The sequence below is a fragment of the Megascapheus bottae genome, chromosome 1, assembly GCF_031878675.1.
Source record: "Megascapheus bottae isolate mThoBot1 chromosome 1, mThoBot2.hap1, whole genome shotgun sequence".
Lineage (NCBI taxonomy): Eukaryota > Metazoa > Chordata > Mammalia > Rodentia > Geomyidae > Megascapheus > Megascapheus bottae.
This window is the reverse complement of record NC_143509.1, coordinates 26,346,112-26,362,332: the sequence shown is the minus strand read 5'-3', so window position 1 is coordinate 26,362,332 and position 16,221 is coordinate 26,346,112. Positions and strand designations below refer to the sequence as shown.

Genomic DNA, 16,221 nt, shown 5'->3' with positions numbered 1-16,221 from the left:
GTGCTCAGGCCATGAGCTCAAGCCTAGGACTGGCAAAAAAAATAAAAAAAATAAAAACACATATAGGGCTGGGAGTTTGGCCTAGTGGTAGAGTGCTTGCCTAACATGCATGAAGACTTGGGTTCGATTCCTTGGTACCACATACTTAGAAAAAGCCAGAAGTGGTGTTGAGGCTCAAGTGTTTGAGTTCTAGACTTGAGAAAAATGCAAGGACAGTGCTCAGGCCCTGAGCTCAAGCCCAGGACTGGCAACAACAAAAAAAAAACACATATAAAGCCAGAAGTGGGACCGGGAGTGTGACCTCGTAGTAGAGAGCTTGATTATCATGCACTAAGACCTGAGTTTGATTCCTTGGTACCACCTGTACAGAAAAAGCCAGAAGTGGTGCTTTGGCTCAAGTGGTGTGCTAGCCTTGAATATTCAAGGAGAGTTCTCAGGCCCTGAGTCCAAGCCCAGGACTGGCCAAAAAAGTGGTGTGGCTCAAGTGGTTAAATATTAGCCTTGAGCAAATAAGCTCAGGAACAGTGTCCAGGCCCTGAGTTCAAGCCCCAGTACCAGAGCAACGTTAATGGATAATGGGCAGAAAATGCAGCTGAAGAAAAAGCATGCAGGAAGTTGGCCTGGGTTAGAAAAGGGCTTTCATCCTATGGCACTGAGTAAAACTTGCTGGCCACCCACTTCCACTGGGGACAAGAATGTCTCTGGCAGCCAGACCCTGCAAGTCCCTGGGGCAGGTCCACAGCTGGTGTGTGGGAGCAGCAGTGAGGTGTGGCTTGATTAGAGGAGCCAGGTGGAGAAAGACAACAGGGGAGCCCTAGGGATGGGAGACTTGTACTTTCACCAGGAAGGTTGGATTTATCACTATCACATAGGCGTCATTAACCCTTCCTGACCTCGTTCCTGTCCAAGATGGAGGTAGGAACCTCTGATCTGATTTCAGGGCCAGCTCAGAGAATGATCTCTGACCATGGCTAGGAATGAGGTAGGAACAAAAAGCTTACTCTTTCCAAGGCTGCTAGCTAGCATTGGTGGCTCATGCCTGTAATCTTGGCTAAGATCTGAGGATCATAGTATGAAGTCAGTCTTTGCCGGTCATTTGTCAGTCACAGGACTTGAACTCTGGGCCTGGGCATTGTCCCTGAGCTGCTCAGCTCAAGGCTATCACCCTATTCTTTGAGCCACAGTGCCACTCCAGTTTTCTAGAGATTAACTGGAGATAAGAGTCTCAGGGCTGGGCATGGTGGCTCACGCCTGTCATCCTAGCTACTCAGGAGGCTGAGATCTGAGGATTGTGGTCCAAAGCCAGCCCGGGCAGGAAAGTCTATGGAACTCTTCAGTTGACCACCAAAACCTGAAGTGGTGCTATGGCTCAAGTGGTCAAGTGTTAGCCCTGAACAAAAAAAGCTCAGGAACAGCACCCAGGCTCCTAGTTCAAGCACCTGAGGACCAGTACAAAAACAGAGAACAGTGCCCAGTTGCTCACCTCTCCCAGGGAGCCCTGCGGCACACCTCTCACGTCTAGCTTTCTCTCTTTTTTTTGTCATCGGTTGTGGGCCTTGAACTGTGGGCCTGGGCATTGTCCCTGAGCACATGCTCTCTCTCTCTCTCTCTCTCTCTCTCTCTCTCTCTCTCTCTCTCTCTCTCTCTCTCTCTCTCTCTCTCTCTCTCTCTCTCTTGCTTTCTCGCTCTCTGCCAGGCCTGGGGCTTGAATGCCAAGGCTTGTCTCTGGGTCTCTGTGTCTGTCTCTGTGGTGGTACAAAGGCTTTGTGTTCCCCTTACAATTTACATTTTCTTCGCAAAGCTGATGCTTTACCTCGTAAGACACAGCTCCATTTTCAGCTTTTTTTTTTTTTTTTTTTTTTTTTTTTGGCCAGGCTTGAACTCAGGCCTGAGCACTGTCCTTGGGTTTTCTTAAGGCTAGAGCTCTAACACTCTGAGCCACAGCACCACTTTTGGCTTTTTTGTATGTATGGGGTACTGAGGAATTGAACCTGGGTCTTCCATGTATGCTAAGCAAGCACTCTACCACTAGACTAAACTCCTGGCCTGCAGAGCTTCTTTTTTGTATAAGGCTAGTGCTCTACCACCTGAGCCACAGCGCGATTTCCAGTTTTTTCTGTGTATGTGGTACTGAGGAATTGAACCCAGGGCTTCATGCATTCTAGGTAAGTACTCTACCACTAAGCCACATTCCCAGCCTCCTGAGCTTTGCTCAAGGCTGGCACGCTACCACTTGAGCCACAGCTCTAATTCTGGTTGGTTGTATTTTGGGTGTAATTAATTGACATAAGAGTTTGGTCTAGTGCATGGCCTAGTGGTAGCATGCTCACCTAACATGCATGAAGCGCTGAGTTCGATTCCCTGGACCCATATACACAGAAAAGGCTAGAAGTGGTGATGTGGCTCAATTGGCAGAGTGCTACCCTTGAGCAAAAAGTGTCCAAGGACAGTGCTCAGGCTGTGAGTTCAAGCCCCTTCTTGCCTGGGCTATGTTTGAATTATGATCCTTAAATCTCAGCCTCCTGAGTAGCTAGGAGTACAGGGATGAGGCACCAGTACTCTGCCATGCTTCTATTTATTTATATTTCCCACTGAGGCTGGGATGGCAGATGTGTGCCACCATGCCCAGCTCTTGTGATGGGGGGTCTTTCAAAGGTTGTATATTTTTCTTTTTTATCTATGCTGGCCTCAAACCATGTTCCAATGTTCAACTCCCGAGTAGCATCTAACATTACAGTCATGAGCCAGCGTGTCTGGCACGTAGGAGGGCATTCATAATTAGACTCAGGACCACTGTAATCCAGGATTACTTCATCTTAATAGTTTTAATGACAAGTTCTACCAAATGAGGTGACCTTCACAGGCTCCATTCAAACCTCCACAGCCACAACTCCGCAGTGTCCGAGTTCTTCCTGGCTGCCGTACACAGATAACACCATGCCTCGGGGCACACAGCCTCCTACCCACCCTCTCACAACTTACCTGGTAACTGCTGGGACACCAAGAAGCCAACTGATTGAGATTGGGGGAGGCAGCAGCCAGCCCCATGCAGACAGCTGAGCAAGCAACGTGACACTGCAGAAGGTAAAGCCAACTTCATCAACAAAGCCAGATTTGATCTCCAAATAAAACAAGCCCTGGTGACTTACTCAAGAAGCTTGAGATCTGGGGATTGCAGTTCAAAGCCAGCAAAAAGCTGAAGTGGAAGTCTGGATCAAGTGCATCATCTAACATGCATGAAGCACTGATAGTTCCCATGCTCTGAGTTCAAGCTCCATGACATTTACACGTTTCCTGCTGAGATGACAGAAATCTGCAACTGTGCCCAGCTTCTTCTTCACTGGAATGAAGTTTCTTGAATTTTTCCCAGGGTCAGTCATCCCCTAGCTGGAATGACAGGTACGAACTACAGCTCCTTCTCTAGGAAATATCCCGGAGTAATTGTTGTTCTTCCTACTGTTTTACACAAACACAAGTCACAAACTCATCATATTCATCATTTGAGTTTATTTTTGTTGTTGGTCATGGGGCTTGAACTCAAGAGTCTCACAGACTTTCCTGCTTCAGGCTGGCTTTGAACTGAGATGCTCAGATCTCAGCCTCTTGACTTTCTTTTACTTTTTTTCTGTGCTAGCACTAGGACTTGAACTCAGGATCTGGTGCTGTCCCTTAATTTTTTCACTCAAGGGCAGCATTCTACCACTTGAGCCACAGCTCCGCTTCCAGATTTTGTTTAAATGGAGATAAAGTACCATGGACTTTTCTGCCCAGGCTGGCTCTGAACTTCGGTCCTCACATCTGTGTCCTGTGTAGCTAGGATTAATTATGAGGCACTGGCATTTGGCATTTTCGCCTACAGTTTTTATTACTGCTTACAATGTCATTGATGACACAGACCAGCCTGCTCTTGCTGAATAACGTTTCCTTGTCAATTATTATGCTGGTTTCAATGTCTTTAGTCTTAAGTATTTCCCCTCTCTTTATTCAACTGCTTGAAAGCCAGGGAACTAATCAAACGATGACCACAGCACCACTTCTGGCTTTTTCTGCTTATGTAGTACTAAGGAACTGAACCTCGGGTTTCTTGTGTATGCTAGGCAAGCACTCTACCAGTAAGCAACACTTCCAGCCCCTGGGCTAGCTTTGAAATGTGAGATCCTCAGATCTCACACCTTTCATAGTTACTAGGATTATAGGCAAGCCACTCTAGTGCCCAGCTTGGGTCTGGGTTCTGAAATAAGAATGGTTATAGAGGCAGGCCAGACAGCCTCCTACTGGGCACTGCCACCTGCCCATCCTGGCTTTCCTGCCTTGTTCTGAATCAGGAGACACAGCCAGGGTCTGGGTCTCTGGACCAGGACATATGTCATCAGCAGACTTTTAGGGCTAAATGACTGAGGAATCTCCCTCTCTGATTTATCCCACCCCACAGGAGAGAGGGGACAGCTGCAGGGACCCAAGAGGATGGGAACTGAAGTGAGAACAGGGCCCCTGGGAGGTCACAGACAGCTGGGTTAATGGAAGCCCATCGTCCCTCATCCTGCCACCAGGGGGCGCGCAGGCACCACAAATCCCTCCTGAATTCTCCCAGCTCCTGGCACAAGGTTGGGAAGGAGGCAATGCAACAACCTCGGCCTGCAGCCCCTGCAGTGACAGACCAAGTACATGTTCCTGGAGACCAGATCTGGGCTATTGCACAGAGTGCTGGATCCTTGGCACACTATAGATGCTCAATAAATACTGCTGGGATGGATGGATGGATGGGGGGATTGGAGGATGTATCCCCAGAGAGGACCATCAACCCAGTCAGAGCCAGGAGTGACTTAAAGGAGACATACAAGCTTGAGGTTCCTTGCAAGGGAAGGGGATGGGTCCAGTAACATACCAACCTGGCCAATGCCCCCTTTATGTTGGCTACCCTGGTCTTCTCTCCCCCTCCCCCTGCCCTTTACCTGCCAGCTGCCCCTAGAGGGGAGAAGGGTGGGGGAAGGGGGACAACTGCAGTCAGTGGTCAGCAAGACCCCATGGGAAAGTGATGGCCTAAATGAACTACTGGGACCCAAGAAGAAAACCCAAGCTGGGTCAGGCACCAGTGACTCACAGCTGTTATTAGAAGACAGATTTGAGGATTGAGATTCAAAGCCATCCCAGGCAGGATAATTCTATTAAGACTTTAATTAACCAGCAAAAGGAAAAAAAAATGTGATTCAAGAGGTAGAGCACCAGACTTGAGCAAAAAAAAAAAAAAGCCAAACAAGAGGGAGAGACTGAGTTCAAGTTCTAGTATCAACACACACAGAAAAAAATAGAACCAAAGCTGGGCTGCTATAAAGAGACAGATTGTCCCCACAAGGGGAGGAGTCAAAGGGGCATCCTGAAAAAGGGCTGACATTCCACAGACATCCCCCTATCTATCTTCTGGTTTCAGAAGAGAATGCAGGAGCCCAGAGATACACCAGCCCAGGGAGATACAGACCCAGGGAGGGCCTAGGGAATGTAAGAGCCCTTTCCTCATCCTTATGTATTTCCTGTCCTTGCCTTGACACAGGTTGGGCATGCAGTGGGGGAGGTGACAGCAAGTCACATTTGAGTGACTGTGACCCCAGGGTGTCAAGTTTCTGAGGATGAATATATGCAACTGTAATCTTTTGGAAAAAAATTAATTACAAAGAAAGCTCAGTCTGTTGAAGGAAACTCAGCTAGAGGTCAAAGTTAGCCGAGTGTCCTGGTAGCCAGGACAAAGGGAAATGGGCAGAATACAGTGCCTTTGTAAGCACGTCTTCTAAAGGCTATGCCTGTTTGTAGCAGTCTGTGAAAACATGAGGGTGTGTGTGAGACAGAGAGAAAAATGAGCACACAAAGTGTCAGAGCTGAAGAGTGCGGAGCTTCATGGAGCCCAAGAAAAGATAAAAGACACATTACACTTTTTTTTTTTTTTTTTGCCAGTCCTGGTGCTTGAACTCAGGGCTGAGCACTGTCCGTGGGCTTTCTCAAGACACTTGAGTCACAGTACCACTTCTGGCTTTTTCTGTATATGTGGTACTGAGAAATCAAACCCAGGCCTTCCTGCATGCTAGGCAAACACTCTACCCTAGGCCAAACTCCTGGCCCTAAAACATACATTACAATGACTCCTTAGGTCTATCTTTCTCTTGGACATGACCAAACAAGTGAGTGTGAGGCAAGGAGAGTGTAAACAGACATTTTTTACTTGAAAAAAAAGTTAGGAGCTTCCTGGCAGCAAAGAAAGGAAACAAGAGTTAGCATCTATGCAGTCTTAGTGTATCGTCGCCAGAGCCTATTTGCCTGTGACAATGGGTCCAACTGCATGCAAAGGTGTCTGTGTGACAAGGAAATCACAAGCCTGCAGATGAGAGCTACTGGAATTTCCTGGGTGAGGGCAAGCCACGGAAAAAGGAAGTTTGAGGTCAGCCAGGTGTGCTGTTCTTGCTGTGGTGATGAAGGCATCCTCTAGGGGTTCAGAGAGGACAACGCCGGGAGGCCAGCCGTGCCCGGCTGTCCTCAGCAGGGCTCCAGGGCCGGGCATAGCCAGCGTGGGGCAGCAGCAGTCGGTCTTGTGTGCCATCAGGACTGACAAGGCGCCTGGCAGCCAGCAGGTACTCTCGATGGGGAGCCAGTGGTGGGCAGGGACAGTGGCCTGGTGCCCATACATATTCTCGAGTCCTTAGTGGTGAGCGGTTCTTATAAATCAGCAGGATTCGAACCTCATACTGGGTTTCCTGGGCCTGGCGGTGACGACTCAGCACTCGGGCTTGGAACACTGTGGGTTGGGCCAGGACTAGGGTCAGCAGAAGCCAGGCACTGAATAATGTAGTTATAATGGGTTACAAGTCCCACCAGCTAGTCAAATAGGAGCTGGCACCAGTAATCCCAGCTGCTCAGGAGGCTGAGATCTGAGGAGCACAGTGATGAGCCAGCCTGAGTCCTTTAGACTCTTTTTTTGGTCCATGGTAGGAATTGAACTCGGCCTGGGTGTTGTCCCTGAGCTCTCAAGGCTTACCACTTTACCCCTTGAGCCACGGCGCCACTTCTGGTTTTCCGGTGGTTAATTGAAGAGTCTCATGTATTTTTAGTGCCTGGGCTGGCTTTGAACTATGATCCTGAGATCTCAGCCTCCTGAGTAACTAGGATTACGGGTGTGAACCAGTACACCTGGCTCTCTCTCTCTCATCAGTCTTGGGGCTTGCACTCTGGGCCTGGGCGTTGTCCCTGCACTCTTCAGCTTAAGGCTACCCCGGTTTTCTGGTGGTTAGAGATAAGTGTCTCATAGACGTTAGTGCCCAGGTTAGCTTTGAACTGTGATCTTGAGATCTCAGCCTCCTGAGTAGCTAAGATTACAGGCGTGAGCCACAGGCCCCCGGCTTCCTGGAGACTCTTATCTCCAATTAACCAGCAAAAGGCTGCAGGTGGGGCTGGCCAAGTGTTAGAGCACCAGGCTTGCACACAAAAAGTTCAGGAACAACACCCAGGCCCTGAGTTCAAGCCCCAGGACTGGCACAAGGAAAAAAAAAAAAAAGCGGTCTTACGAGATCAGAGGGCATCAGGCCAAGGCCCAAAGATCCAGCTAATGGGGGGCTGGGTGAGGGTTGGGAGCCCAGTCTCACCGAAGTCGCTGCCGCAGTAGTGGAGCAGCCGGTGGGCGCGGCCGCGGGTGTCGGGACACGGTGGGCAGGGGTCTGCGGGAGACGGCGCTGTGAGGGGGGCCAAGGCCACCCCTCCTGCCTTCCCCACCCCGCCCTCCGCACCTCACCTGGGGCCGGGGTCGGAGCCCGGGCCGGGGGAGGCTCCGGGGGTCGGGGTTCCACCTCCCGGGGCTGCGGCTGCCGCGGGGCCCAGCCCAGGGTCTGCGCCTGCGCCTGGAAGGGGCCGTAGCGCTCCCGAGGCAGCCAGAACTCGAAGTGCACCCCGGGGTTGGGCTCCCGCAGGAGGACCTGGCCGGGGGGGGGGGGGGGCGACAAGGGCGGCGAGGCGCGGTGACCCGGCGGCCCACTCCGTCCGGGAGGCTGACCTCTGACCCACCGACCCCCGAGCCCCCGCCCGGACGCCCCGCCCGCACCTGCAGGAGCAGGTCCTGGGACGTGGGCCCGGCGGCGAGCAGCGTCTCCTCGGGCCCCGGGGCCCGGATGTAGACCACGTGGGTGCCCGCGGCCTCGTAGGTGCCGGGCGGGCTGACCGCCCAGTCCCCGTTGAGCACGTACCGCCCGTCGCCCGTCCGCAGCGCTGCGAGGGGACGCTTCTGGGAACCCGCACGCCCCGTCCCCGCGACCCCACCGCCGCTGCCCCGCCCCGCTCCCAGCCGCAGCCCGGGACCGCCGCCTCCCACTTCCCACCCCGCGGTACCCAGGTGGTTGCGGCTGCGCTGGGCCACGCGGATGTGCCTGGCGCCCTCGGGGATCAGGGTCACGTTCCAGTAGCCGGCGAAGGCACCTGGGCGGGACAGCGGGAAGGTATTGGGGTGTCCACGGGGGTGAGGATTCAGCGGGGGTACCGAGAGCGGACAGCCAGCGAAGGGCCGCACGGGACTGGGGTCACGCTCAGCGCGCAAGCGCGCGGCGGGGAAAGCGTGCGGCCCCGGCCTCTTCCGGGGAGGGTGGGACAACCTGATGACAGCCAATCAGAATGACGGCGGCGAGGGGCTGCGCCTAGGACTACCCAATCAGCTTGGACCTCTGCTTCCGGGACCCGGGACTAGTTAAAGGGTCCGCTCGGGAGGTGCTGCGGACCCGGCGGGACGGGACGGGACGGGACGGGGCGGGGCGGGGCGGGGCGGGGCGGGGCGGTCACCGGCGTCACGGAACACGCGCTGCACCAAGAGGCACGAGTCATTGGCACCACCGCAGCGGCCGCATCGGTCCTCGAGGGCGCCGGACCCCAGCACCCCGTCACAGCCGGCGCTCTAAAGAGTCGGGGGACACACGGTTCATCGTCTTAGACGGGGCTTGCGGGGTGGGGGGGAGGGAAGGGAGAGGGTGGGGACGGGGTTGCCATCCTAGCTACTCAGGGGGCCGAGATCTGAGGATCGCGGGGAAGGAAAGTCCCCGTGAGACTCCAGTCTCATGGCGCTGTGGCTAAAGAGGTAGAGTGCTAAGCTTGACTTGAAGAGACCAGGAACAGGGTCCCCCGTCCCGAGTTCAGGCCCCAGGCCGAGCCAGGATGGGCCAGGCAGGGTAGAAAAGGGACTGCGGACCTGGGGGTGGGGCCTGAGAGCCGATGGGCAGGGGTTGGGCGGGGCGCGACGGGCTCTTACGAGACAGTGGCCAGCCACACAGAGACTCTGGGCTCCTGGGCTGCAGGGGGTACCATCCAGGACGCGGCCAAAGCTGTGGTAGAAAGTGTGCCCCTCGGCCAGGCAATTGAGCTCACACTGATTGGGCGCTGGAGGGTGAGAGGCATGGGTGAGCTGTGGGTTGCATTCCCCAACCTCTTTAAGCAAATGAGACCGAGAGGTTCAGCCAAAGCTGGACTTGAGGCTGAAGCCGAGCCAGGTCTAGCGCCCAACCAACTCTGCCTCCAGTAATGTGGTCTCTCTCAGACAAGTACTCCAGATTAGATTCATGCCATCTGTTATTAATTAGCCTCCTTACCATTCTTCTTTCTTTTCTTGAGTGTTCCACACACTGAATATCTACTGTGTGCTAGGCACTGGGACAGCACCAGGCAGAACTCAGTATTTTGGCTGAGCACTAAGCTCCTGCCACTTCCATTCAGGCCCTGTCCCACCCTCTCCATCAGACCATGCCCTTGCTTACCCTCCAGGCCCTCTTACTCAGGTCCTGCCTCTCCCTAGACCCACCTCCTGCCTTCTTTTTTTCCAGGACGTGGCCCATGTCTCAGTCCCTTTCATTTCAGTCACCCATCCATTCCATGCAGATCCAGTAAAAAATCTGTCCAGAACTGAGTGAGTAGGGAGTAACCTGGGCCAAATAGGCTGTGAGATTACACTGGCACACAGCCTTGATTCCTGCTCCAGTGTCAGACTTAGGCTCTCCAGTGGCAGGGCCTGGCTGTCAGACTGCCTGATCAGATCAGGAGCTGGTCTAGCTTGGCCTCTGTTGGGGGTGGAGTAGGGGGAGGGATTCTCAATTCTCAGGGCAAAATCAGGAGACAGAAAACCAGCCTAGGAGGCTAAAGGGTGGAACTTTTCCCCGTTCCATGCTTTTCTTATCTACGCGTCTCGGGTATGGTGTCTGAAGCTGCCAGTCTCCCTTCCATCTGGAGGCGTGCTGCCCCGGGCACCCAGTTATATAACTCGCTATTTTCAGCTCAGTGCGACATTTCCTGTTACTGGGATAAGTTTGAGAACCATTGGCCTCTGGATAGAGCACAGAGTAAATCCCGGTGTTTGGTCCTGTGCAGAATGGACCCTGCTTCCTTCTGTCACAGCTTCTTGCTTTACTTCACCAGCTCCTACATATCCTTCAAAGCCCCAGTGTTAATGTCCCCTTCTCTGTGCAACTCTCCGATTCCCTCTTTCTTCTCCTGGACCAGGTCTCGCTTACTCACCCCCGTGGAAGGGCACCCATTGGTAGGTCTTCTGGGTACCCAGGACAGGGCGGCCATTAAAGAGTGCACACTGTATGTCTCGGAAGGGCACTGCCCCTGGAGGACATTCCTGAAGAGAGAGAACAGCGTCAGCTCCAGGGAGCACAGAGAACCTGGAAGCATGGCAAGGCCTGTTGGGAGCCTATGTGCAGAAGTGAAAGGGATCTAGGGCAGACTGGGAGGTAAACTGAGCTTACTGGCAGTTGGCAGAGGCGGTACTCATGGCTGTCCCCCCAGCAAGGGTCTTCCTCAGGGAACCTGAGGGGAGCAGGGTGACCTGAGTATGGCTAGAACCAGCCCAGGCCACCCTCCGCCTCCACCAGCCCCACCCGCATTCCAGCTGAGTCCAAGGGATTAAAGGGCACGGCGTGTGTGGGCAGGCCGGGGGCGTGGCCGGGGGCGTGGCCGGGCGGCCGGGCCCGCCCCCCTCACCGGATGCAGCGTCGGCTGCGCACGGAGACGCCCCGCCCGCAGGAGCTGGAACAGCGGCTCCAGGACCCCCACGGCGTCCACTCCCCCGGACCCTACTTGGGGAGACCGAGGCGGGTCAGCCTGGAGGAGAGATAAGGACCCCACACACTGCTGGCCACGTCCTCATTCTGCCCCTGGGCTCCTGCTCCCCACTTACCTGAGCACTGCCCCCCAAACTACAGCTCAGGAGGGTCCACAGCAAAAGCAGAAGGTTCTGGAAGAGACCAGATGGGGGGAGGGCAGAAAGAGGGGGCACAAGGGACCGGGGTTGAACGAACCCTCGTCCCCGCCCTGGCTGGCTGGCTACACTGGAGCCAGTCACTAAACCTCTCTGTGCTCCTTTACCGTCTCTGGAAAGATGGGAGGTGATTATAGCCCCATCCCACCTGGCTTTGCAGGGAAGTTTTGTATTTTGGTTATCTGGGTTTTTGTTGTTGTCGTTACTGGTCACGGAACTTGACCTCAGGGCCTGGGCACCGTCCCCGAGCTCTTTCACTCAAGGCTAGCACTCTGCCACTCTGAGCCAGGGCATCACTTGTGGTTTTCTGGTGGTTCAATGGAGAGAGTCTCCTGGGCTTTCCTGCCTGGGCTGGCTTCAAACCACAATCCTCAGAGCTCAGACTCCTGAGTAGCTAAAATGTACAGGCCTGAGACACTGGCTCCCAGCTGCAGGAAAGTTCTGATGAGTTGATTGAATCCAATAGAGCTATTTACTATGCATACTATTTACTGTCCATGCTATTCACTGTTGGCGGAACATTCTAAATGCACACCCTAGGTGCTTAGCCAGAGTTTAATGATTGAAGGAGTCATTGCACAGATCTGCCCCTCACCATTCTCCCTGTAATCAACGTTTCTACCTTCCAGTGTGGACAGGAACCAGCCATTCCGCTCCTTGGTACCTCAGTTTCCCCATTTGTGCACTGTAGGCCAGCTGGACTCAGTCCATGGTTCTAGGAAACCCTGCAGATGGCATGGTGGGGGGGATGTTTGAGTCAGATGCTAAGTCCCTGACAGAGTCCCCTCCTCCATCTGAGGCAGTCCCAGGATCAGGGAGACAGGGAGGGGTGACCTGGCCCCAGTCCAGTTGTGGTCTCATGGTCTCTCAGCAGAGGGTGTGGGAGGGAGTGCCCAGTGGCCTGCCTGGGGAGGAAAAGGGTGAGATGAGCCCAACTAGAGAAAAGAAGGCAGCTGGGGCCTCAGTTTCCCCAGTTGTCCAATCTGCAGAGAGGGATGAAGTCACTCTGACATCCAGACACCCACACCCTCCTCGTGATCTAGGCCTGAATGAGACAAAGGAGGAGGAGGGAGGCCCGCTGAGTCCCTTCTGGGGCTAGGTCCGGTCGCCTGCCCAAGGCAGTGGGTATGGGCTCAAAGGCAGCTCAGGCCACACTGGGCACTGGGTGTGGAAAGCTCGGCTCTCCTGGACCCCCCCCCCCCCCCAGCCTCCATTTCCCCAGTACCCAGCCGCTCTGGCTCTCACATCCTGGCCCTTGGAGCACTTTTACTTGCACACAACCTGGGAAACCAAGGCTGGTGTAAGACGCAACAGCGTGGGACCTGACCTCTGACCCACAGCTAGGTGACCAGCTTGGTCCCCACCCCGCTGTGAGTCGGAGGAGGGCTGGCCCAGGCAGCAGGAAGCCGTGGGGACTCACAGCTAAGCTGGGGGAAGGGGCCTGGACCACTGAGGTGGGTGAGCCCGAACACTGCCAGCCCTACCAGGTCTAATTCCCAAAGAAGCAGCCTCCCCTCTGAGATTGGCATCCCATCTCAGAGCAAGCCAGATCTCTGGGCCTCAGTTTCCCCTGGAAAAAGTGGGATCACCAAGCTCACTCGCCCTGGAATTACTTGCCTTCGCCGATCCTTCTCCCGGTGGAGACAAGGAGGGCAAAGACCATAAGGTCACCTGGCCGGGATGGTGGCAGGATAGGAGGAAGGACTTACCGGGTGCGTAGAGCCCAGGCTGCGGCTCTGGGCTCCCCGGGCGGCCCTAGAACGAACGGAAACGGCGGGGCCCGAGGTGTGGGTGGGGGAGCTCGGGCCGTCCCTCCCTCGCCGGGGCCTCGGGGACGCGCCCAGCCGGGGTCCCGAGGGCTGGCGGCCCGTTGCGCCCCCGCGCGGCTGGATCCGGGGCGAGGTGCTGATTGCCCGACGGGAGCCCTGGTGGCGTCCGCGACCTTGGGAAGGCGGGCGGGGAGGGGAGGGGGGCACGCGGGGCCCGGCCCCCCCCTCCACCCCACCCGGGGCAGCTATTCCGGGCGCGGCGCTCAGGGCCCGGGAATGCGCGCGCGGAGGTCGGCTCTGCGCGGGGACTGGGGAGTCCGGGCGCCGCCGCCGCCTCCCGCGGACCTCGGGATTGAGACCCCTGGGGGGGGCGTCCCCGCGGAAGGGTGAAGACGTCGGCTCCTTCCTCCCGATCTCGGGGTTCCCCCGCCCCCCGGGGCCCGTCCCCCATCCGGGGGCCCCGCTGCGCACAGGGGAGAAGCTCGCCTGGGGGCCGGGCGTGGGGGACGGAGAGACCCTCCCAGCCGGCGCACGCATTCCCGGGTGCTGCTGTCAGCGGGGCGCGCCCGCCCGCCCCCTCCCCCTCTCCCCACCCCTCCCCTTCCCCTCCCTCCTTCCCGCCACCGCCGCTTCCCACCCCAACGCCGGCGCAGGCGGTGCCCTTTTGTGTCCGGCCTCACCCGCTCCAGCCTCAGTTTCCCCATCCCGTCAAAGGGGCGCCTAGCTGCTGGACTTTGACTTTCTGCTCAGACCAGCAAACTTCTTGGGTACCCCCAAGAGCTCCCGGCATCCCGCCTTGTGGGTCCCAGCGGCCCACGCCCCCCCCCCCCCCCAGCCCCACCAGCCTCTGTCGCCCTCGCCCCCGCCGGGCCCTCTGGCGGCCGGGCTGAGGGTTACCCGGGCTCAGCTTCCATGTCCTCTCCTCCAGGGAATCCACCTTTCCGTGGGTGCCTGAGCCAGGCCTGGGACTTGAACCCAGGACCTGCAGTGCTGTCCCTGAGTCTTTTTCACTCAAGGTTGGCTGGCGCTCTACCACTTGAGCCACTTCACTGGAGATGAGAGTCTCATGGACTTTTCTGCTTGGGTTGGCTTTGAACCAGCCTCCTGAGGAGCTAGGATGACAAATGTGAGCCCCTGAAATCCACACACACACACACACACACACACACGGTCTGTACAGCTCTTCCTGGATGGCTGTACCAGCACAGCCATTCGCAGCTGGGAGTGTGTAATCCCAGTTTGCCATCTGGAAGCTTGAAAGTACTCAGACCCACTGTAGAGGAAGGGTAGAGCATGTTGAGGCAGCCTTGGCCAGGGTGTGTGCTGGAGCCAGAGGCCTGGGTACCGAGAGATGAGCTGGAGAGGCAGAGGAGGGGGTAATGCCAGTGGGGGGGGTTGCTCTAACTCTGGCTGCTGTGGGGGCGGGAGGCGATGAGGACTGGACTAAACTGGGTACAGTGGGTAGTTCCTGCCCTATTTGAAGGCAGAATCGTGTGTGCACGAGCACTAGAACTGGGGCTTGAATTCAGAGCTTTGTGGTCTCACTTGGCTTTTTCCTCTTGAGCCATATCCTCACTTCTGGCTTTTTGCTGGCTGGTTGGAGATAAGAGCCTCATGGACTTTCCTATCTCGACTGGCTTTCAACTGGGAACCTCAGCCACCAGTGCACAGCTTCGAAGGCAAAATCTACAGAAGTTAAAGAGCCATCCCAGTTGAGGAGTGGGGCTGGGAGGATGGAGACTTCAACAGGGCAAGTGGGTATCAGAGCAACCATCCTGGCTGAAATCAGAGCCTGAGTATCAGAGGCCCCAGGAGAGGAGGAGAGCAGGCCAGCCGGGGTATGGGTGGCAAATGCCACTGTCACACAAGAGATTGAACAGAGGGTGGTCATGGGCCAGCATGGTACACCAGTGGTAATATGGAAGGAAGAACAAGGTCTGGGTGGGAGGTATTAAGCTTGATTGGCAGGAGTAGAGGGGATAAGAGGATGGAATAGGCCACGCAGAGACCTTCTGCTGAATACCTGTAGGAAGTGCATAGAGCTGGCACTAAATCCTAGCCTGGACAAGAATTGTGGGAAGCCAGATGCCAGTAGCTCATGCCTGTAATCTTAGCTGCTCGGGAGGCTGAGATCTGAGGACCATGGTTCAAAGCCTGCCAGGGCAGGAAATGTTCATGAGACTTTTACCTTCGGTAAATCAGCAAAAAGCCTAAAGTGGCGCTGTGGCTCAAGTGGTAGGGCAACAATTTTGAGCAGAAATGCTCTGGGACAGCACTCAGTCCCTGAGTTCAAGCCTAGGACCAGCAAAAGAAAAAAAGAAAAAGAGTTTTTGGATCCTGACTCTCCTCACTCCTGCTCAAACAATAGAAGGATGCAGACAGCAGGTTTCCCAGGTGGCTCTGGGGTGACATTGGTACAGGTGAGGGAAGGGAAGGCTGCTCTGATACCACAGCTGGAGTTCTCAGGGACCCAGGGAGGGGGCTTCTGGCTTCCTTTCCTCATTGTGTCCTTTCTTTTCTTTTTTTTTTTTTTTTTTGCCAGTTCTGGGCTTGAGCTCAGGGGCTGAGCACTGTCCTTGGACTTTCTCAAGGCTAGAGCTCTACCACTTGAGCCTCAGCACCACTTCCGGCTTTTTTCTATGTATGTGGTACCAAGGAATCGAACCCGGATCTTCATGCATGCTAGGCAAGCACTTTAACCACTAGGCCAAACTCCCGAGCCCTTGTGTCCTTTTCTTTTTGGCAGTTTTGGGGCTTAAACTCAGGACCTGGATGCTGTCCCTGACTTTTTTTTTTTTTTTTTGCCAGTCCTGGGCTTGAGCTCAGGGCCTGAGCACTGTCCTTGGACTTTCTCAAGGCTAGAGCTCTACCACTTGAGCCTTGGCACCATTTCCGGCTTTTTTCTATGTATGTGGTACCAAGGAATCGAACCCGGGTCTTCGTGCATGCAAGGCAAGCACTCTACCACTAGGCCAAACTCCCAGCCCTGTCCCTGACTTTTATGCTCAAGAGCTCTACCACTTTGAGCCACAGCATCACTTCCAATTTTCTGGTGGCTACATGGAGATAATATTCTCTTAGACTTTCCTGTCTGTGCTGGCTTTGAACTGCAATCCCCAGATCTCAGCCTGCTGAGTAGCTAGGATTGCAGGCATGAGCCACGGGATGCCCCGCCCCCAC

The 16,221-nt window shown here is 55.3% G+C and overlaps 1 protein-coding gene across 4 annotated transcripts; it reads right to left on the bottom strand.

The window, feature by feature from the left end:
- Positions 1-6,395: 6,395 nt before the first annotated feature.
- Adamtsl5 (ADAMTS like 5) lies at positions 6,396-13,408 on the bottom strand. Of its 4 annotated transcripts, none has more exons than XM_090339191.1 (14): positions 12,982-13,407; positions 12,107-12,177; positions 11,868-11,997; positions 11,192-11,248; positions 10,996-11,087; positions 10,761-10,821; positions 10,525-10,633; positions 9,269-9,396; positions 8,806-8,917; positions 8,362-8,448; positions 8,078-8,241; positions 7,772-7,952; positions 7,626-7,697; positions 6,396-6,781 (listed from the first exon to the last, which is right to left on the bottom strand). In XM_090339191.1, exons 3-14 carry the CDS (start codon positions 11,919-11,921, stop codon positions 6,480-6,482), a joined length of 1,419 nt encoding a protein of 472 aa, XP_090195317.1. In that variant the 5' UTR covers positions 11,922-11,997; positions 12,107-12,177; positions 12,982-13,407; the 3' UTR covers positions 6,396-6,479. The 4 variants fall into 4 exon arrangements, with proteins under 4 accessions (XP_090195317.1, XP_090195339.1, XP_090195328.1 ...); XM_090339213.1 differs by having other exon boundaries at positions 11,895-11,997; XM_090339202.1 differs by lacking the exon at positions 12,982-13,407 and adding an exon at positions 12,886-12,970 and having other exon boundaries at positions 12,107-12,173.
- Between the last annotated feature and the right edge of the window lie 2,813 nt (positions 13,409-16,221).

What these genes read in the sequence shown, in the direction of transcription:
- Adamtsl5 (XM_090339191.1), bottom strand. Translation starts at nt 11,921, where the DNA reads ATGGCTGGTTCCTGTCCACACTGGAAGGTAGAAACGTTGATTACAGGG. An exon ending in GTTTGGGGGGCAGTGCTCAG is followed by an intron (nt 11,088 to 11,191) that starts GTAAGTGGGGAG and finishes CTCCCCAAGTAG; the next exon opens with GGTCCGGGGGAGTGGACGCC. An exon ending in CGCAGCCGACGCTGCATCCG is followed by an intron (nt 10,822 to 10,995) that starts GTGAGGGGGGCG and finishes TGCTCCCCTCAG; the next exon opens with GTTCCCTGAGGAAGACCCTT.